This window comes from Sciurus carolinensis, chromosome 5, assembly GCF_902686445.1.
Source record: "Sciurus carolinensis chromosome 5, mSciCar1.2, whole genome shotgun sequence".
NCBI classification, from domain to species: Eukaryota; Metazoa; Chordata; class Mammalia; order Rodentia; family Sciuridae; genus Sciurus; species Sciurus carolinensis.
In genome coordinates, this window is record NC_062217.1 from 162,875,666 (window position 1) to 162,899,710 (window position 24,045).

The 24,045-nt window shown below is 37.0% G+C and overlaps 1 protein-coding gene across 1 annotated transcript in view; it reads left to right on the forward strand.

The window, feature by feature from the left end:
- The first annotated feature begins 992 nt into the window (after positions 1-992).
- Positions 993-24,045, forward strand: part of Ccdc172 (coiled-coil domain containing 172) — a 69,425-nt gene continuing 46,372 nt past the window's right edge. The window contains exons 1-2 of the mRNA XM_047552004.1: positions 993-1,071; positions 1,282-1,367. Of these exons, the coding sequence (XP_047407960.1) occupies positions 993-1,071; positions 1,282-1,367 (165 nt within the window). The remainder of the gene's footprint in view (positions 1,072-1,281; positions 1,368-24,045) is intronic.

Below are 24,045 nucleotides of genomic sequence, written 5' to 3' on the forward strand. Positions count from 1 at the left end.
ATGTCAATATTTTTACCTAATAAAACTAAAAATATTTTATTTTTTAATTAAAAAAAATTCCATGCAAAAGTCCCAAAGGTGCCTTTCATGTTTAAGCTTTAATTAGTAACCACTTTGGTCTCTGACACATATTGCACAGATATTGAAGTGTTAATATTACTGCAGCTTGATTACAAAAGGCAATGATTAATTTTAAAGCAGACAAAAAAGATATGCCCTGATTACAAAGGAATGATTAAGGCGGAATGTCAGACATTGCACATTTCTAGCACTCTCGCCATCCCCCAAGGATAAGACTTTGCAAAAGTTTATATTTAGAATCATGGGTCTTTTTGTATTTTGTGACACTGGATGTTTGTATTTTGGAACCTGAGCACCCCAGTCCCTTTAAGAACTAAAGACTTCCTGCTGTTCATTCATAGGAAACTACTCTGACTGCAGAAGGGGCCCAACCAGCCACCGTAGTTCGAAGTTCTCGCGAGGCCGAGGCCGAGGCCGGAAGTTGGCCTCAGCCCCGCCCAAGGGTTTCCCTCCCTAGCAGTGGTAACAAGTGCCATTTTGCCCGGAGTCCGAGCTCTTCGAAGGTCTTGTTCCTAAGAAGTGAGGCCCAAGGAGGAAGACTGGCCACAGGAAGGGCTGCTGGCCAGACTGCCCCTCTGAGCCCGGTCTCTGGGGCTGCGTTCCCTAGGCAAAGGACCGCGCTTGAGACTTGTCAGGGCGTCCGGGTTGGGCGGGAAACTGGACGTGAAACTGTCAAAGGGGAGACGGAGGCCATGCTGGGCGGCTCCCTGTCCTGGGCCTCCACTGTGGTGGGCCTGGGGCTGCGCGCTCGGCGTGGGCAGGGACGGGAGTTGGAGGCAGGTCCAGGAGTTGGAGGCAGGTCCAGGTGGGAACAGGCTAGAAGAATCCTTCCTTATTGTCTTTCCAGGATTCTCAGACCCAGTTATAAGGTATTTAACTGCCAGAAAAGGATTCGAGGGAGCGGGCCCGAGATGAGTTTAGAGTCCTTGTTTCAGCACATCATCTTCAGCGAGCACCAGGCTGAGGAGAGTCGCCGCGTGATGCGAGAAGGTCGGGTGTTTCTGCCCTTTGCTTGGGACCCTTTGTCTTCTCCAGCCGGGAGCTTGGGGAAGGTAAAAAACCCAAGGCAGTGGTCAGGGCCTTTAAGGGAGTTTGCCCTCCGCATGAAGGGGAAGAGAGCTGAAAAGTGGCCTACCAAATGCCACTGGAATGTGGACTTGAGAAAGATTGGTGTGTCTAAAGATTTAATTTGTATTACAGTAAGGTCAGAAATAACCAGGTGTCGTGAAAAAATTAAAAAAGCAACAGAGGAACTGAATGAAGAGAAAATCAAGTTGGAATCTAAGGTATTGACATGGACAGCATGCTAATTATCACTTGATAAAATCTGTATGAGCTTGGTTTTGGGGGGATATTTCATTATCTAATCACTTGTCCTTCAACTAGGACTCTCTGGACTTTCTGTGTTGGTTGGTGGAGTTTGCTGTCCTCTGATAATCTTTAAAATTCTGAATCTTGTGATAACCTTCAGTTCTACTATGAACTTGCCCAAAAGAAACCTGTTCAAGTAATAAAGAATTCATTATTCACTTTGTGGGATGGTTAAGGTTTTAAGAGTCCAGTGTCTTTGGAAGAATAAGTAGTCAGAACAGTATATAAATTGTGAATAATAAATAATTTAAGTGTGCTGTGTTGATGTAGTGAATTGAATGTAATTTTCTCATGAGTCCCCTTTTGTTTTTCATTTCTTTACATCTGGGGCATGTCTTTTCATCCAAAAGTATACTACTAGCATTTCTCTCTTTGCTGCAGCATTTATAAAGTTCTGTTATATTTTAAATTGGAGCAAGAATCCAGTGACTTCTTAAAAAAGGATTTTGAAGGGTGGCTAGTATTTTGAAAAGGCAGACAGAAGTAGTGGAGAAAATATCTCTGGAGTCCTGTTGGGGAGAAATCTAGTCAAAAGTAGAGAGCTACTACCTGAGAATAGGAGGAAACCATTACAAGTTCTTGATCAGGGAGAAATGTGATAAAAGTGGTTTTAAGAGGATCTCTCTGAAGTCTGATTTGGAAGATGGGTACAGATAGAAAACTGAAAACATCATTTAAGTGTGTTTGAATGAAGCCCTCAGTATATGTTGAAGCAGACTGTTATTAAAAAACATGTATTCAGTACCAAACGATGAACTAAGCAAACAGTGTGCAATGGGACATCTGAGCAAGTGTCTGCTTTACGTGTGTCTGTTCTAACTTACACTGTGAGGAATTTTCGGTTTTCTTTGTGAATGAAATGATCCTAGAACCTTCTCCACTTGGTGAGCTTCAGCTCTTTTCATATCCTGCTCAAACATCCATCTATAAAGCCCTCCCTGGACATCATGGTACAGTTCGATTAAATAACTCTACATGCTTATGTTCGTATCCCCCATTATTTTGTAAGCAATAGATTTAGAATTTTTTTCTTACCTTTTTTTGTTCTCATGTCCGTTGCCTAGCATATACTATACTTTAGTGTGTTTAATGAATTAATGAATACCAATTGTGTGGTAGATAAAAGGGAAAGTGCTGTATTTTTATTTAATTGACACAAAAATTATATATAGTTTCCATGTGATGTTTCTATACCTGTATACATTTTGTAATGCTCAAATCAGCATAAGCATGTCTATTCCTCAAACATTATCATTTCTTTGTAGTAAAAATATTAAAAACAGAAAAGATACTCTGCACATTATCTTTTGAAATACCCTGTACACTGTTATCTGTAGTCACCCTTCTTTGCAATAGAATACCAGGACTTATTTCTCCTAATTGTAACTGAGTGCACCATTGACCAACCTTTCTCCTTCCCTCCACCGCTCCCCATTATGACAGACAGCTAACTTTTAAAAGAGAATTTGTAATTATTATTTGGTGAGACCCTACTTCCTGTTTTGCTTGTGAATAAAATAAATTAGCTGTTACTAACATTACTAAAAGCTGGTGTGATAAGCAAAGCATAAACAATGTCATTATGCTAGCTTTCTTTTCATTGAAAAAGAATTAAAATACAGCTCCTAAGTGACCAGAAGCTAATATAAGTAATAGGCAAAGTATATATAACTAGGTCATGCATAGTTAATAGTGAGCACCTATAGGCTGGCACTGTTCTAGATACTTCACCTGTATTAACTCCTTTAATCTTGAGTCCTATGATGAGGCACCATCATTATCCTCTTTTAAAGGCAAGGAAATCAAAAGGTTAAATGTCTTGTTCATGATACGTAACTTAAAAACAAACTACTGTATTAAAAGTAACATTTGAGTAATGACAGCATATTTTATTAAACAGATTTCTCAAGTTCATCTTAAACTTTTTTCTTCATGACATGTAATAATACATTTGAAACTTTGCATTGGAGACAATAGTTTTAAGAGGTGACTTATGTAAGTTTTGTATAAAATGCATTTTTTCTAGATTGGCAAAGATATTGACCTGACATAACATTTTTTAAAATAAAAGCTTTGTTTTTGTAATAATTTCTGTGTTAAAAAATGTACTCTTTGTAATATTTTCTGTTAGGAATTTATTTTCCCTGAAAGTGGAAACATAAATTGTTCATATATGCACATATATGAAGAAACTTTGTGTCAATTGTTTGTATTAGGGAAAAGACAAAGCACATCTCTAACATTGTTTAGAAACATTTGACGAAATTCCTCATTAATATAGGCTCATAAATGTGCATTGCTTTTTAATCAACTCATATACTTGGGTAATAATACAATTGTATCTAACTAATAAAATTAACATATGAGGGTCATAGTTCATACAACACTAATTTGTAATTGAAATAATTTGATTTATAATTATAGTCAAGATGGTTTGTGTGTGCATGTAAAGATTTTAAAAGTGGAACTACAATTATAATGTAAATGACTAATGGGAAGAACTAAAGAAATAATCATAAATTGATTTCTTGTTTCTTTTATTCTCCAAGTTAATTATATGCCTGCCAATAACAATGAAAACATATTTACTTGAATATTCGACTTGGCATTTATTGACCCATTTGTCAAGTGGAAGCAACATAAAGAGAAACTAGAACACAATTTGGATAAGGCAGAGCTTGAGCTATTGTACGTCATACGTTCAGAAAATATTTGGGGCATTTATTTTGGAGGTTGCTAATGGTCAAAAAATGTATTTAAGAAGTACAATATTCATTTTTTTCTGTTCTGTAAAACCCAGATAGCATGTAATTAGAACTTGAATGATAGCATTTGCCTTTCAGGGCTCGATGAGTCCTTTAAAATATATGGTTGTGAAAGTCTCAGATTATATAGTATGATTACTTTGTGAATAGGACAGCTACAGTATGCCTGGTTAGGTTTGGTAATATGAAAACAGAAAGCTGAGAACATGCCTTGGATTTACATTAATGCTTACCAATATGCCCAAAGCTTCCAATAGTCAAGGAAAGGTTTTATAGTATTGATGATAGAGCAAACCCAAAGTAAGGACTCACAGAACAATTGTAGATTCTTTTAGGCATCTGAGTTTATTCTATTTTTTAAAAAGGCATACCATTTGGGCATTTAATTTTTGTAAACATATGAAACCCTAAATAATGCCATAATTCCTTAAGAGGGAGTACGTGGAGGAAAATCTGAGGCTGTTTTATGAATATTTTGTTTATTCTTCCAGTTTTAAGATTGCATAACTATAGCAATAATAAAATAATATTTCATGAATTTTTAAAGGAAAATTATATTGAAATAAAGAAGTAACCTAAGGTGACTTTGTTTACTTCTTTACTTTAGAATGTGCACATTCCTTTTTTTAATTGGTTAAAGTTAGGAACTCTCCCAGAACAGCAGGCAAAGTCATATCCTTTAGTACTCTGTTACCTAATTAGGGAAAGAACAAAATCACAAATTACCATCATTTATAATATTGAAATGGAGTCTCATAATTAAAGTGTTTTTTCCCTTTCTAGATTTTTTTTATCAAAGAACAATTTACATCCTGCCTAAATTTAATTTTATTATTGAATAAAAGTTTCTTAAAGGCCAAGAGCAGTTGCTCATGCCTGCAATCCCAGCTACTTAGAAGGTTGAGGCAGGAAGATGGCAAGTTTGAGGTCAGCCAGGACAACTTAGACCCTCTCTCAAAATAAAAAGTAAAAAAGGATGGTGGTGGTGGTAGATCACTCCTGGGTTCAATCCTCAAAAGGAAAAAAAAAATTTAAATATGATTGAAAGCTGGGCGCAGTAGCACATGCCTATAATACCATCGAGTCCAGAGGTGGAGGCAGGAGGATTGAGAATTCAAAGCCAGCCTCAGCAAAAGCCAGGTGCTAAGCAACTCAGTGAGACCCTGTCCCCAAATAAAATACAAAATAGGACTGGGAATGAGGCTCAGTGGTTGAGTTTCCCTGAGTTCAGTCCCCAATACACCCCACCAAAAAAAAAAAAAACATGAATGAAAGAAGGGCATTGTTCCTCCCCTCTAGTTAACAACTTGTTTAAATAGCATATGTTATTTAATCTCGACTTTAGAAAATAAAATGGAAATTGTTTTTCAAAATTCAATACATTCCTATATTTCCATTAATTGTGACCAATAAATTTTTTAATGTTTTTATTTGTTACAGTAATATATAATAGCAGGGTTCATTTTGACATATTCATAAATGTATGTTATATGATTTGCTCCATTTTAATCCCCAGTACTTCCCCTTTCCCTCCCCTCCTCCTTTTTCTCCTTCCTTCCCCTGATCCTATTTCTCTACTGGTCTTCCTTCTATTTATTTAGTGTATTTTTATTTGGCACATTATAGTTACATGTAAAATTGGAATTCATTGAGATATACTCATACATGTACATAGCATAAGTTGGTCAGTTTCATTCCCTAGTTCCTCATCTTTGCCATCTTTCCTGCCTCCCCCATATCAACTTCTTTCTACTACTCCACTTTTTCCTTCTATTTTCATGAGATTCTGTCTGTTGTTGTTATTACTTATTTCTCTAGCTTCTGCATATGAACCCTTGACTTTCTGAGTCTGGCTTATTTTACTTAGTATTATGTTCTGTAGTTCATTCATTTACCATCAAATGGCATAATTTCATGCTGCTTTTTGGCTGAGTAAAACTCCATTGTGTATGTGTACCTCATTTTTTTCCATCCATTTGTCTGTTGGTGGACACCTAGGCTGGTTCCATAACTTAGCTATTGTGAATTGCACTGCATAAACATTGGTTTGCTTATATGACTATAGTGTACTGATTTTAGTTCCTGGGGATAAATACCAAGGAGTGGGATAGGTGTATCATGTGATGGTTCCATTCCTAGTTTTTTGAGGATCTCTATATTACTTTCCAAAGTGGTTGTACTAATTTTCACTTCTGTCAACAATGTATGAGTGTACCTTTTCCCCCACATCCTGGTCTGCAGTTACTGTTATTTGTGTTCTTGATGATTACCATTCTAACTGGAGTGAGATGAAATCTCAGTATAGTTTTGATTTTCCTTGCCCTGATTGCTAAGGATGTTGAACATTTTTTATAAATTTGTTGACCTTTTGTATTTCTTCACTTGAGAAATGCCTGTTTAGATAATTTGCCCATTTATTGATTTTTTTTTTCTTCCCTTGGTGTTAAGTTTCTTGAATTTTTTATAGATTCTGGCTATTAATCCCCTATTAGGAGAGTAGCTGATGGAGATATTCTCCCATTCCTTAGACTGTCTCTTCACACTCTTAATTGTTTCCTTTGCTGTACAGAAGCCTTTTAATTTGAGGCCATCTTATTTATTGATTCTGGGTTTTATTTCTCAAGCATTAGGGGTCTTGTTAAGGAAGTCAGTGCCTGCACCAATATGTTAGAGTGTTGACCCTATTTTTTCCCTAGCAGTTACACTGTTTCTGGTTTAATTCAAAGTGACCAAGAAAATTTGGGACATAGTTACACTTTATTGCTTACAGTCTCTAAGTCTCCTTTACAGGAATTCCTTTAAACCTTTGACTTTAAAATGTTGACAGTACCTGGGGTGGTAGAAAGGGGATGGGATCCAGAGCCCAAGGTAAGACTTGACCTTAGACAAGAGGAGGGATGCCTCTTGTGTTTTAAAAACTAAAAATAAGTAACTAAATTATTATTATATACCAGAGCTTATATGAAGCATCTTAAACATTATCTCAGTTAATTCTCATAAGAACCCTATGAGGTGGACATTAAGAAAATTTGAGACTCAGAAATAAAGTTACTTGTTTGAGGTCACATAAGTGTGGTAAGTAATAGATCTGAGACTTGAATTTGTATTGGTTGACTAGAAGGCTCTCAGTCTTAACCATTATACTATAGTATAAAAGGAGGGAAAGAAGGAAAGATGAGAGTAGATGCAGGGAATTTTGAAGACTCAGTGACAGGAAATAAAGGGCATGATCACTCCAACTTGTTCCTTGCTTTATTGTGTCAAATTTGCCAAGTATGTGTCATGTGTGTTTAAAGAAGTTATTAACAGGAATGTGCCATTTCATTGTTCATTTGCTTTACCAGTTGAGTAGCCTGAGTAGCAAGAGAATACTATTCTTTTGGCAAGATTTCCCTGTAGTATGACTACTCATCACTAAAGATCAGTTTCGTTAGGATGAATATATTGTCCTTGCCCTTGGGAGACTAAAAGTCACAGAAAGGACTTTCTTAGAAAGGAGGCTCTTTTCACCGTAGGGTTATCTTGGTTTCAGGTAACAGAAATTCAGTTCAAAATGGCTTTAAACAATCTAGGGAAATTAATTGACTTATGTAATTGAAAATCTAACTTGATTTGACAGTTTTATCAGTTATAATTGAATCAGGTTGCTTTAACAAAATCTAGTCATGATGGCTTTATGAAATAAGGGTTAATTTTTTTCTTGTGGAATAGGGAGTCTGAAGGTGGGCAGTGGAGGGCCATTAAAGCTGCTCAAAGAAATCCTAAAAGACTCTAGCATATTCCTTTTGTTCTACCATCCTTGGAATGTGACTTTCTTCCTTAGAATCACAAGTACTGTTCTAGTTATAGCCACCATATCTGAATTCCAGCTGGAAAAAGAGGAAGGACTGAAATAAAAAGCTTCTCCTCATACAGCTTTGAATTGTTTTAGGGGAAGGGAATTCCTCCCCAGGGACTCAAGGTCTATGTCTCAAGAATTAGGATTTTGCTATATAATCCACACTGGTAACAGTTTGTGGGAATGTATTTTTAACTGAGTGTATTATTGCTCTGAACAAAACAGGAATTTTATTACTAAATTAGAATAATGTGCCCTTGTGAAATAATTTACTGGCAACTCCTAAGGTCATGTGCTTTTTGGTTCAAAATCAGAGAGAAGGATGTTTCCAGAAACTTTCTTTGAAAAGCAAGGAAGTTTCTTCCCCAGACCCTCAACAGATAACTTCTCTCTCCCATGTCATTTTCAAAAACTGTAACTTGTGACTACATTGTGAATCAGTAACTGTGGTCTTCCAAATTCAGTGTACTGTTGATCCCGGATGGTGCAGATTTCCAGAAAATATTAACTAGTTACTAAGAAAAGGAGGAATGCATGTCAGGGAGGCCACATAGTGTCTGCAAGAAAAATTCTCATCATTAAAGTCAAAGTGGTTATGCAGAGACTGCCTGTGGTTGGTTGAAGCATTTCAGGTTAATTATTGATTATGTTTTATCGTTTACTCTCTTAGTATGATTTATGACATGATAGACTATAATGCAAAATTTCCCCCTGTAAATTATTCCTTACTTAAGGAGTTGTTTTATGCTCAAGTCTTTAAAAAGCCTTTCATATTATAAAATGCACTTTAAATTCTTTTATTTTGAACAATAACTCAATTAATGATAGTTTCAAATACTTGGAAAAAATCACCTGATTAAATGGATAAAAGGGGAGGCAAAGACATTTAATGGACTTATTATTCCTGGGAGTATGACCTCAGAGTTCCAAGTACTGGATGTCATTGAAGTCTCTTAATGATGACTTAAAAATAATTAATAAATCTCTAAAACATAATGTGATTTAAAAAAAAAACTTATAGAAGTTACGTAAGTTTGGTATCATTTAAAAATACGCAAGCAAAAACATATCTCGTGAGGGACATATAAATATAGTAAAAGTCTAATGACATGCATGGGGATGATAAATAGCCCATCAAGATAGTGATTATCTTCTCTTAGTGGTGGAAGATAACTGTAATCAGGGAAGGGTATAAAGGGCACTTAAGCTACATATAATGCTTTTTTTCTTAAGCTCCGGGTGGGGACACAGCTGCTAGGTCACTTTACAAAATAAAAATACACTTAAGAAGCTACAAAGCAGTGATTTTTAGTCTTTTCCCAATAAAAGACTAAAAATTACTATGCAATTCTAAAACATTGTCTTTACCACAAGAGAAACCCTCTACGTATTAACAGTTACCCTTCTGTGTCCCTTGTCCCCAAAATTCTAGCAGCCCTAGGTCTCAGTTAATACATTTTTTTATCTCTATGCTGTCATATAAATAGAATTATAGTGTATGTGGCCTTTAGTGACTGACTTTTTTGTTTTTTAAAAATAATTTCTTTTGTTTGTTTTTAATATATATATTTTTAGTTATCAATGGATTTTTAATTTTATTTATTTACATGTGGTGCCAAGTATCAAACTGAGGGCCTCACATATACCAGGCAAGTGCTCTACCACTGACCCACAACTCTAGCCCCTGATTTCTTTCACTTAGCATATTTTCAAGGCTTGTCCACGTTGTAGCATATTATCAATATCTTATTCCTTTTTATGGTTGAAAAATATTTTACTGTATATGAACCACTTTCTGTGTATCAGTTCATCAGTTGAACATTTAGGTTATTCTCACTCTTTAGCTATTAGGAACAGTGTTTTTTAGCTGCTGTGAATACTTCCATACAAGTGTTTGTTTGAACATATATTGTATTGTTAGGTCAAACGGTAACTCAGGTTAATGTTGTTTAGAAAATGCCAGACTGTTTCCACAGTACATCCACCATTTTACATTCCCACCAACAGTGTATGAGGGTTTCAGTGTCTCTGACACTTTTTCTCTGTTTTTTTTTTTTTAGATGTTTTAGTGAATGTGAAGTGATATCTTATTGTGGATTATATTTCCAGGTCCCTAATGACACACATTGAACATCTTTTCAAGTGCTTTTGGGCCATTTGGCACATATATTCTAAACATGAATTCTTTGATTAATGATCATGTTTATGGTTACTATTTTTTCATGGGGAGACCTGGCCTCTGAAAAGTCTCTTCATAATAATCAAGTTGAAACGACTACATTTCTAAATGAAGTGAAAAATATTATATTTAGCATTTATTGGACTTCATTTTCTTAAAACTTTGTTTTTATGCTTATAAGAAAATCCAAAGACTATTTCATGGTTCTAGCAATTTAGAGAAAATATATACTAGGTAGCATTTTTGTTTATAAGGTATTTAGAAATCACAAAAATTGTGCATTTCTGTCTTGAATCCACAAAGTGGAAATCCACTGCACTGTTTCTAATTGTTAAATCTGGGTGTGCCTCTGTTGGTTTATTTTTTTAAGAGCTACTCTTAACAGATTGTTTGGCCTGAAATGTTAGAATGTTTTGAGCAGAAAAAAATGTTTTCCTTTTCAGGAACTGAGAGAACAATTCTTTAATTAAAGAACAGTAAATCCGTGACCCAGTATGCAGAAAGCATGAGATTAAATTTTAGTTTGCTAGTCTCATAGAGCTGTATAGCACACAAGAATGCCTTTTTTAAAGTTTACTTTATGATTTATGATTTCTTGGAAAATTAACTGTGATTTTCACTTCTAAATATCTCCAATCACACATTGGATAATTATTCATTCAACAAACATTCATTAGACAACCTCTAAATCACACCATGAATAATTGGCAAATATATCACTTTTCTCTTTAATGAGAGAATTGATGTCAAGCAACTTCAACTATATAAAACTTAACTCAAGATTTTTGAGGTTCTCATTTTTTAAAGTTTGTCATCAGTTTTAATTTTCTTTATAATTCTACAAAGAAAGTCTTACCACTTTTGTCATAAATAATTATCCAAAAGTTAGAAATAGGCAAAAGAATCAGGGTATCCTTTGAGCATCATATTGAGCATTATCTATGAGCCCATCTGCTTTGGGGATAATATGATTTTCTGAGGGTGTGCAAGTTTATAAGAGGTTCTTTCATTCTTGCATATACCAACCATTCTTTCATGGCCTTTGCACTTGGCGATTTCCTGTACTTGAAATACTTCTTCCCTCAGCTGTTATTGTGTCATGTTATTGTGTCATGTTACTTTATTTAGGTTTCTCTTGGTAGAGTGACTGTTGTGGCTGGGATGTGAAGTATCTTCCCAAAACTCATGTGTTGAAGGATTGGTCCTCAATATATCAGAGGTGGGGCCTTGGGAGGTAGATTGGATCATGAGGATTCTAATGTCATCAATAGATTAAATCCATTGAAGGATTCATAGCTAAATAGGATATTGGGAAACTTTAGGGGGTAGGATCAATTTGCAGCAAGTAGGTCACTAGGGATGTGCCTTTGAAGGGCATATTTTCCTTATGTGCCTTCCTCTTTTTTTAGCTGTTTTTTCAGGTATTTTGTTATGGCAATGGAAAGTTGGCTTATATAGTGACCAGCCATCCTGCTGAGAAGCAGGACTTGTAGTGCTAACATCATAAGGGTCCTATGAAAATCTTGATAGTTAAGTTACCCTAGGTCTCCCCTCAGTTGCCACATTAGAGCATTGATTCTTAAAGTGTATTTTCAGATTCGTAGAAATTTCCAAGATACTTTCAGGGATATTGTGAGGTCACACTATTTTTATATTAGTATAGAAACATCACTTTCCATTTTCATTTTGCTAATATGTGTCTTGGTATAACAAAAGCAATGGTGAGTAAAACTGTTAGCACCTTGGCACAGATCAAGGTAGTGGCACCAAACTGTACTAGTAGTCACTATTTTTTTCACTCACTCATTGTATTATGTATTCACGCAAAGAAAGCAAAATCACTAGTTTCACTTAATGATTAAAGTATAAAAAATATTAATTGTATAAAAAATGGCCATTTAGGGGCTGGGGTTGTGGCTCAGTAGTAGAGAGAGCACTTGCCTAGCATGTGTGATGCACTAGGTTCGGTTCTTGGCACCACATATTAAATAAAAATAAAGGTCCATGGACAACTGAAAAAATATTTTAAAAAAGTGACCATTGAGCATATGCATTTTCCATTATTGTGTGTGATGAAATTGGAAGTTCACTGAAAGCACTTCTGTATTCTAGAATACAGTGATTATCTCAAGGTAGAACACACGGGGAATTGAATTTTGGTATGAACTAGCTATGTTTTTTCTAAAACACCAGTTTTATTTGGATAAATGACTGTCAAATTGTAGCTACTTAGATGGGTATTTTTCATAATTTCCTCAAATTGAATGAAGTTAGCCTAACATTTCAAGGAAAGTAACTCATCTTACTATTTTGCCAATGATAATATTTGTAGACCAATATTTGCCACTATCAGCTTAACAGCTTCCCAGTACTTAGACTTTTTTTTAGTTTAAAAGTTGGTGATATTAGTGAATGTTATTTTTTGGTGCAGCGTTATAAAGTATATCAACATTGAAGGATCTACATCACTCAGTGAAGCAGTGTGTTCCAAAGGGCTAGTGCATAAAGTTACAAAACTGCGTGGATAAAAGATACACTGGGGCTGGGGTTGTGGCTCAGTGGTAGAGCACTTGCCTAGCATGTGTGAGGCATGGGGTTTGATTCTTACCACCACATAGAAATAAATACAATAAAGGCCCATCAACAACTAAAAATAGATATGTAAAAACAATTTTTGAAAAGACTCTTAAAGCACAAGATAGATCAGTGGATCTTATTGCAAAGAATGAACCATTCATTGAAATAGTTTCAGATACCACATTGCAGCTAACCTTTAAGGAACTACTACTTGTTGAATTTTGGTGTAGTATTATAGAAGAATATGTATAATTTTAGAAAGACAATATTAAAATACTCCGTCCATTTCCAAGTATGTATGTGTGTAATTTGTATCATTCAACCAAAACACATACTTCAAAATATTGAATAGAAGTAGACAGAAGATCCCAACTGTTTTAAGCCAGACATTAGAGATTGTAAAATATGTATATGTAGCACTTATTTCTAATTTTTTTGTAAATATTTTTTCATAAATATATGAAAATTCTTTTAACATGTAGTGAGTGTGTTATTGTCATTTTCAATGAAATGTTTAAAGAGTTTACCAATTTTAATATTTGATGAAATATTAATAGATATAACACAAAAATAAACAAAAGTTCTCAATTTTTTTTTGGACCGTGAAAGGGAAGTTAAGGCCAGAACGTTTGTGAGTAGCTTCTGGGAGCCTCTCTGACCTCTCTATCTAAATAATGTCAGCTCATCCAATCCCTGTCATTTTTTTATTCTTTATTTTTCTTTGTAGTACTTGTCACCTCTTGACTTATTTTATATTGATCTGTTTATTATTTTCCCCTCAGTGGAATGTAAATTCCATAAGGAGTAGAAGTTAATCTGTTTTTTTCACTGCAGTTATTCCCATAATATTGAACAGCTCCTTAATATCAGTAGATATCAAGCAAGTATTTATTACATGCATAAATTAAGAATTTTCTCATAGAATTGTTTTGTTTTTCTTTTGTCAATTCTGTGTATTTCATTTGATACCTTTTTATTATAGGTGGTAGCAATTTTCTTTAATGAATTTTGAGATTTTGTATTGTGAACTTAGCAGATCTTATCTATCCTGGCAGCCCCCCACATTCCCTTGACAGAAGAGATACCCCTAAGAAGTTTCACTCATGCTTCCAGGAGTTTGTAGTTTTCACTTGTGAGACACTTTGGTGTTGGTTTCTGACCTCAGAATTTCCGTACTGCATGGATAAGAAGTACTTGAATCTCACACCTATGAACAGTTCACTTTCAGGCTTACAGGTGACTCCTCTTCCACTCTTGGCTAAATGGGATGCAGTTTACTTACATGCTGTATCTCTAAACCAGTGTGTGGGGTTTTGTTACTCACTTTGTTAGATCCATACATTCTTATGTCCATGTTAGTAGACATTACCTGGCTGTGCAGTGAGCCTAGTCCAATTCCCTTGGCTTTCTTTTTGCTCTTATGTGGCCATTTAAAACACTAACCCTTAAACCCTAGTATCCTTTCTGAAAGATACCCTTGTGGGTTTGAATTTTAATACACCTTCCTTATCCTGTGTTCTCTCTGTTTCTGGTCTGAAGATTTCCCTCTCTGTCTTTTGTCATTAATATATATTTTAAACATTTTGTAATTAATATATATTTTAAACATTATTATATTTTATCCAGCATTTCTCTATGTTTGGAGTATAAAGTAGTATAGTTCCACATTTGCTCACACTGCCATATAAACCAAATGTCTTCACAATACATTTTTTTTCCTTTCTTTCTTTCTTTATTTTTAAAGGTGTAGTGTCATTGTTTGTTGCTCAGGCTGGCCTCAAATTGTTGGGCTCAAGTGGACCTCTTGCCTCAACCTCCCTAGTACCTGGAACTGCAGACAATGCCACCACACCCAACTGCATTAAAAATTTTCAAGGCGGGCTCTCTTCACGGGGCGATCCAAGATGGCGGCCTAGAGGGAGACTGCACCCCCATTCGCTCCAGAACGCAGGAGTTAAGAAGGGGAGGCATTGAGAGACTCGGACTGAAGTGGAGCCACGGGTGAGTCTGCCCACTGGGTAAAGCTCGGCCCGTGTGGCAGGTCCAGATAGAGGTGGCTTATCGGAGCCGGGCAGGGCAGCTAGAGTCATCCACAGGCAGTCCTGCGCACTCCGGCGGTGGGCCCCGCCCACACAGCCAGCTTCTCCAGGTTCTCAGAACGGAACTGGCCCGCTAGTGAGAGCCTTTCTGAACAGAGCAGGCTCCGAGTCCCGGAGCTGCCGCAGCGCAGTGTACTCCTGCAAAGAACCAGTGGAGAGCCTCGATCTGCAAACAGCCCCAGGGATAAGGGCAGGGCAGCCGGAGACCTCTTCAGGCGGCTCTGCCCACTCCAGCTGCGGGCTCTCTTCACGGGGCGATCCAAGATGGCGGCCTAGAGGGAGACTGCACCCCCATTCGCTCCAGAACGCAGGAGTTAAGAAGGGGAGGCATTGAGAGACTCGGACTGAAGTGGAGCCACGGGTGAGTCTGCCCACTGGGTAAAGCTCGGCCCGGGTGGCAGGCCCAGATAGAGGTGGCTTATCGGAGCCGGGCAGGGCAGCTAGAGTCATCCACAGGCAGTCCTGCGCACTCCGGCGGTGGGCCCCGCCCACACAGCCAGCTTCTCCAGGTTCTCGGAACGGAACTGGCCCGCTAGTGAGAGCCTTTCTGAACAGAGCAGGCTCCGAGTCCCGGAGCCGCTGCAGCGCAGTGTACTCCTGCAAAGAACCAGCGGAGAGCCTCGATCTGCAAGCAGCCTCAGGGATAAGGGCAGGGCAGCCGGAGACCTCTTCAGGCGGCTCTGCCCACTCCGGCTGCGGGCTCTCTTCACGGGGAGATCCAAGATGGCGGCCTAGAGGGAGACTGCACCCCCGGTCGCTCCAGAACCCAGGAACTAAGAGGGGGAGGCATAGAGAGACTCGGACTGAAATAGAGCCACGGGTGAGTCTGCCCACTGGGTAAAGCTCAGCCCGGGTGGCAGGCCCAGATAGAGGTGGCTTAGCGGAGCCAGGCAGGGCAGCTTGAGTCTTCCCAAGGTAGTCTTCCACACTCCGGCAGTGGGCTCTTCCCACACGGCCAGCTGCACGGTGCAGGCCCACAGTGAGAGCACTTCCGCACAGAGCCAGTTCCAAAACGTGGAACCAGTAGGGGGCTAGGGGCAGTATTCTTCGAATGAGCTGCTTTATCAGATTCCTCCAAGACATCAGGCTACTGAAGGCTGGGAGGTGATACACTGGAAATCTACTGGGACACTATAAGCCAATAGTGGAAAACTGCAATATCTCAGGGTCCCACTGACAACTGACCATTATGAGAAAACAAGGGAAGAAAATGTCCCAAACAAACCTAGATACTACATCAATAAAACCCAATGACAGCACAGCAGAAGAAATGTCAGAAAGGGAGTTCAGAATGTACGTAATTAAAACGATCAGGGAAGCTAATGAGGAGATGAAAGAGCAAATGCAGGCATTGAAGGAGGAGATGAAAGAGCAAATGCAGGCATTAAATGATCGCACCAATCAACAGTTAAAAGACCAAATACGGGAAGCAAGAGATCATTTCAATAAAGAGTTAGAGATACTGAAAAAAAACCAAACTGAAATCCTTGAAATGAAGGAAACAATAAACCAAGTTAAAAACTCCATAGAAAGCATAACCAATAGGATAGAACACCTGGAAGACAGAACCTCAGACATTGAAGACAAAATATTTAACCTTGAAAGCAAAATTGAACAAACAGAGAAGATGGTAAGAAATCATGAACAGAATCTCCAAGAACTATGGGATATCATGAAAAGGCTAAATTTGAGAATTATTGGGATTGAGGAAGGCACAGAGAAACAAACCAAAGGAATGAACAATCTATTCAATGAAATAATAACAGAAAATTTCCCAAATCTGAAGAAGGAAATGGAAAACCAAGTACAAGAGGCTTATAGAACTCCAAACATACAAAATTACAACAGACCCACACCAAGGCACATTATTATGAAAATACCTAACATACAAAATAAAGACAGAATTTTAAAGGCCGCGAGAGAAAAGAATCAAATTACATTCAGAGGGAAACCAATAAGAATATCAGCAGATTTTTCAATCCAGACCCTAAAAGCTAGAAGGGCCTAGAACAACATATACCAAGCCCTGAAAGAAAATGGATGCCAACCAAGAATCTTATACCCAGCAAAACTTACCTTCAAATTTGACGATGAAATAAGATCCTTCCAAGATAAACAAAAGCTAAAGGAATTTACAAAAAGAAAGCCAGCATTACAGAACATTCTCAGCAAAATATTCCATGAGGAAGAGATGAAAAACAATGATGCAAATCAGCAACAGGAGGCGCTAGCCTAAAGGAATAGCCAAATAAAGGAGAAACCAAATCATGTCAAAAACAAATATGAGTCAATTGACTGGGAATACAAATCATATCACAATAATAACCCTGAATGTTAATGGCCTGAATTCATCAATCAAAAGACACAGACGGGCAGATTGGATTAAAAAGAAAAATCCAACAATATGCTGCCTGCAAGAGACTCATCTCATAGAAAGAGACACCCATAGACTAAAGGTGAAAGGATGGGGAAAAACATACCATGCACACGGACACAGCAAAAAAGCTGGAGTATCCATCCTCATCTCAGATAATGTGGACTTCAAACCAAAACTAGTCAGAAGGGATAAAGAAGGACATTACATGCTGCTTAAGGGAAGCATAAATCAGCAAGACATAACAATCATAAATATCTATGCCCCGAACATTGGCTCATCCACGTACGTCAAACAAATCCTTCTCAATTCCAGAAATCAAATAGACCACAACACAATAATACTAGGCGATTTTAACACACCTCTCTCACCACTGGATAGATCGTCCAAACAAAAATTGAATAAAGAAACTATAGATCTCAACAACACAATCAGCAATTTAGACTTAACGGACATATATAGAATATACCATCCAACAAAGAATGAATACACTTTCTTCTCAGCAGCACATGGATCCTTCTCTAAAATAGACCATATTTTATGCCACAAAGCTACTGTTAGTAAATACAAGAAGATAGAGATACTACCTTGTACTCTATCAGATCATAATGGATTGAAATTAGAAATAAATGACAGAATAAAAAACAGAAACTTCTCCAATACCTGGAGACTAAATAATACACTATTATATGATGAGTGGATAACAGAAGACATCAGGAGGGAAATAAAAAAATTCTTAGAAGTAAACGAGAACAAAGACACATCATATCAAAATCTCTGGGACACTATGAAAGCAGTACTTAGAGGAAGATTTATTTCATGGGGTGCATTCAAAAAAAGAAGTAGAAATCAACAAATAAACGACTTAACACTACAGCTCAAAGCACTAGAAAAAGAAGAGCAGACCAATACCAAAAGTAGTAGAAGACAGGAAATAGTTAAAATCAGAGCCGAAATCAACGAAATCGAAACAAAAGAAACAATCGGAAAAATTAATAATATAAATAGTTGGTTCTTTGAAAAAATAAATAAAATTGATAAACCCTTAGCCACACTAACAAAGAGAAAGAGGGAGAAAACTCAAATTACTAAAATTCGGAATGAACAAGGAAACATCACAACAGACACGAGTGAAATACAAAACATAATTAGAAGCTATTTCGAAAATCTATACTCCAACAAAACAGAAAACCTCGAAGACATCAACAAATTTCTAGAGACATATGAACTACCTAAACTGAACGAGGAGGACATACACAACTTAAATAAACCAATTTCAAGCAATGAAATAGAAGAGGTCATCAAAAGCCTACCAACAAAGAAAAGTCCAGGACCAGATGGGTTCTCAGCCGAGTTCTACAAAACCTTTAAAGAAGAGCTCATTCCAATACTCCTCAAACTATTCCATGAAATAGAAGAGGAGGGAACCCTCCCAAACTCGTTCTATGAAGCCAATATCACCCTGATACCTAAACCAGGCAGAGACACATCAAGGAAAGAAAATTTCAGACCAATATCCTTAATGAACATCAACACAAAAATTCTCAACAAAATTTTAGCAAATCGCATACAAATATATATTAAAAAGATAGTGCACCACGATCAAGTGGGTTTTATCCCAGGGATGCAAGGTTGGTTCAACATTCGGAAATCAATAAATGTCATTCACCATATCAACAGACTTAAAGTTAAGAATCACATGATTATTTCAATAGATGCAGAAAAAGCATTTGATAAAATACAGCATCCCTTCATGCTCAAAACACTAGAAAAAATTGGGGTAGTGGGAACATTCCTAAACATTATAAAGGCCATCTACGCTAAGCCCATGGCTAATATCATTCTAAATGGTGAAAAACTGAAAGCGTTCCCCCTAAAAACTGGAACAAGGCAGGGATGCCCTCTTTCACCGCTTCTATTCAACATCGTCCTTGAGACTCTAGCCAGAGCAATCAGACAAACCAAAGAAATTAAAGGGATACGAATAGGAAAAGAAGAACTCAAACTATCCCTGTTCGCTGATGACATGATTATATATTTAGAGGAACCTGGAAATTCCACCAGAAAACTTTTAGAACTCATAAGTGAATTCAGTAAAGTAGCAGGTTACAAGATCAATGCTCATAAATCCAATGCATTTTTATACATAAGTGATGAATCTTCAGAAAGAGAAATTAGGAAAACTACCCCATTCACAATAGCATCGAAAAAAATAAAATACTTGGGAATCAATCTCACAAAAGAGGTGAAAGACCTCTACAATGAGAACTACAGAACACTAAAGAAAGAAATTCAAGAAAACCTTAGAAGATGGAAAGATCTCCCATGTTCCTGGATAGGCAGAATTAATATCGTCAAAATGGCTATCCTACCTAAAGTGCTATACAGATACAATGCAATTCCAATTAAAATCCCAATGATGTACCTTGCAGAAATAGAGCAAGCAATTATGAAATTCATCTGGAAGAATAAAAAACCTAGAATAGCTAAAGCAATCCTCAGTAGCAAGAGCGAAGCAGGGGGTATTGCAATACCAGATCTTCAACTCTACTACAAAGCAATAGTAACAAAAACGGCATGGTATTGGTACCAAAATAGACAGGTAGATCAATGGTACAGAATAGAGCACATGGACAGAAACCCAAATAAATACAATTTTCTCATACTAGACAAAGGTTCCAACAATATGCAATGGAGAAAAGATAGCCTCTTCAACAAATGGTGCTGGGAAAACTGGAAAACTATATGCAATAGAATGAAATTAAACCCCTATCTCTCACCCTACACAAAACTCAACTCAAAATGGATCAAGGACCTCGGAATCAGACCAGAGACCCTGCATCTTATAGAAGAAAAAGTAGGTCCAAATCTTCAACTTGTTGGCTCAGGATCAGATTTCCTTAACAGGACTCCCATAGCACAAGAAATAAAAGCAAGAATCAACAACTGGGATAGATTCAAACTAAAAAGCTTTCTCTCAGCAAAGGAAACTATCAGAAATGTGAAGAGAGAGCCTACAGAGTGGGAGAATATCTTTGCCAACCATACCTCAGATAGAGCGCTAATTTCCAGAATCTATGAAGAACTCAAAAAACTCTACACGAAGAATACAAATAATCCAATCAACAAATGGGCTAAGGAAATGAACAGACACTTCACAGAAGAAGATGTACAAGTAATCACCAGATATATGAAAAAATGTTCAACATCCCAAGTAATAAGGGAAATGCAAATCAAAACTACCCTAAGATTTCATCTCACCCCAATTAGAATGGCGATTATCAAGAATACAAGCAACAATAGGTGTTGGCGAGGATGTGGTGAAAAAGGAACACTCATACATTGCTGGTGGGGTTGCAAATTAGTGCAGCCACTCTGGAAAGCAGTGTGGAGATTCCTCAGAAAGCTTGGAATGGAAACACCATTTGACCCAGCTATCCCACTTCTTGGCCTATTACCCAAAGGACTTAAAATCAGCATACTACAGAGATACAGCCACATCAATGTTCATTGCTGCTCAATTCACCATAGCCAGATTGTGGAACCAACCTAGATGCCCTTCAGTTGATGAATGGATAAAGAAACTGTGGCATATTTATACAATGGAATATTACTCCGCAATGAAGAATGATAAAATTATGGCATTTGTAGGCAAATGGTCGAAATTGGAGAATATCATGCTAAGTGAGATAAGCCAATCTCAAAAAACTAAAGGACGAATGATCTCGCTGATAAGTGGATGAGGACATATAATGGGGGGTGGGACGGGCTAGCATTAGGTTTAGGGTTAGGTTTAGAGTTAGGCTAAGGAGAGCGGTAAGAATGAAGGAAAGAAGGACTGTGTAGAGGGAAAAGAGGGGTGGAGGGGTGGGAAGAGAGGGGTGGGGGGGAGGGGAAAAATATAATAAACATCATTACCCTATGTAAACGTAAAAAAAAAAAAAATTTTCAATGCCTCAGATTCTTCATTCTTGAGTTCTTATTTTTGATAATTAATTAAGTTCTTATTTTGATGATTAATTATGCAAAAGAGTTTTCAGGAAAAATATGTGAATGATAGTTTTTCTAAGCCATTAGTATCTAGAATTTCTTTGTGTTATTGTATTTATATGACAACTTATCTGTATACAGAATTCTTGAGTTAAACCTGTTTTCAGAAAATTTTATAGATTTCATGTAATCTTCTGAAATTTATTAATACAGAAAAGAGTAATGAATCAACATGGTTTTAAAAAAATTCTTTTTAGATAACCTGTTTTCATTTTTTTCTTCCCAGATTGCTTAAAAATTTTTAAAAATTTTGTAACTCCAAATCTGTGTACAGTCATATGCATTAATTTTGAAACAAAGATAAACCTCCCATTTTAACCTCAACTATTCTGGTTTCTTTTGCAAGTACCTTCAGTTTTTATAGTTTAGACCTTTTTTCTGTGTCCTGTGAATCTTCTATCTTGTTATTTACTTACTAGTCCTCTGGGGAGAACTTTTTAAGCTTTGTACTACTGATTCTGTGTTCTGCAGAGTCGGTTTTGTTATTTCTGTTCTCTGCAAGCTTAAATTGTGTTACCTTCCCCCCATTTCTGCCTTCCTTTGTATCTCATCTTGTATTTATATTATCTCTTATTTCCTTCTTATACTTATATTTTAAAAATACTTTTTGAGTTGTTGATGACTCATTATTTTATTTATTTATTTGCAATGCTGAGACTTGAACCCAATTCCTCACACATGTGAGGCAAGCGCTCTACCACTGAGCCACAACTCCAACCCCTTGCTCTTATTTACTTTTTAATGGATGTACCTTTTTTGCACCCTCTTTTTTTTTTCTTTTTTTTTTTGCAGTACTGGGGATCGCACTCTGGGCCTTGTGCTTGCGAGGCAAGCACTCTACCAGCTGAGCTATCTCCCCAGCCCTGCACCCTCTTGATTAGCCAAAAAAAAAAAAAAAGGCAGAAGAAGAAAGGAAGGGCATCTCACAGTAAAATTATGGAGGTATACTGCTCTTTCTCCAAAATTATAATTCTCCTCTGCTCTTCTGTTAACTATTTTTCATAGGGTTCATGGTGTTGTCCTGTAAGATCAGTTCAGAACACTAAAGAAAGAAATTGAAGAAGTCCTTCAAAGATGGAAAGATCTCCCATGTTCTTGGATAGGCAGAATTAATATTGTTAAAGCGGCCATACTATCAAAAGTGCTATATATATTTAATGCAATTCCTATTACAATCCCAAAAACATTCTTCATAGAACTGGAAAAAGCAGTCATGAAATTCATTTGGAAAAATAAGAAGCCCACAATAGCCAAAGCAATCCTTAGTGAGAAAAGTGAAGGAGGAGGCATCACAATACCAGACCACAACACCAGTTGTACTACAGAGCTGTAGTAACAAAAACAGCGTGCATGGTATTGGAACTGAAACAACATGAAGACCAATGGAACATAATAGAAGACACAGAAACAAACCCACATAAATACAGTTATCACATACTAGACAAAGGTGCCATAAAAATACATCGAAGAAAAGAGAGCCTCTTCAACAAATGGTGCTAGGAAAACTGGAAATCCATATATAGTAGAATGAAATTGCATCTATTGCTCACCTTGCACAAAACTCAAAGTGAATCAAGTACATAGGCAATAGATCAGAGACCCTACACCTATTAGAAGAAAAAGTAGATCCAACTTGCCACCGTGTCAGATTAGGAACTGCCTTCCTCAGTAAGACTCCTAAAGTGCAAGAAGTAGAATCAAGAATCAATAAATGGGATGGTATTAAACAAAGTATTCACAGCAAAGGAAATAATCAAGAACAAGAATGTGAAGAGAAAGCCTACAAAATGGGAGGAAAATCTTTACCACTAGCACCTGAGACAAAGAAGGCATTAATCTCTAGGATATCCAAAGAACTCTAAAAACAACAAAATAATAAATAACCCAATCAATAAATGAACTGAGGAACTGAACAGGTACTTCACAGAAGAGGAAATACCAAGGGTCAAAAAAATACAGGAAGAAATGTTCAATGTCTCTAGCAATTAAAGAAATGCAAATCAAAACTACACCGAGATTCCACTTCACCCCAGTCAGACTGGCAATTATCAAGAATACAAGCAACAATAAATGTTGGCAAGGATGTGGGGAAAGAGGTTCACTTATACATTGCTGGTGGGACTACAAATTGTTCACTCTTGAATGCAGTATGGAGATTCTTTAGAAAACTTGGAATGGAACCACCATTTGACCCTTCTATCCCACTCCTCCATTTATACCCAAAGGATTTAAAATTAGCATACTACAGTGATACAGTCACTTCAGTGTTTATAGCAGTTCAATTCACAATAGCCAAGCTAAAGAACCAATTTACGAGCCCCACAGCAGATGAATTGATAAAGAAACTGTGGTATGTGTACACAATGGAGTATTACTTAGCCATAAATAAGAATGAAATTATGGCATTTGCCAGTAAGTGGAGAGAATGTCATGCTAAGTGAAAGAAACCAAACCCCCAAAAGCAAAGGCAGCATTTTCTCCCTGATGCTAACCCACAACAAGGAAGGGGAAGATTAGAAGTTCACTGGACTAGACAAAGGGGAAAGAAGGGAAGGGAGAAGGGATGAGAATAGGATAGTGGAATGAATAGGACATATCTTTCCTGTCCTCGTATATGAATACAGGACCGAGAATAGGATAGTGGAATGAATAAGACATATCTTTCCTGTTCTCGTATATGAATACAGGACCAATGTAACTCCACATCACAT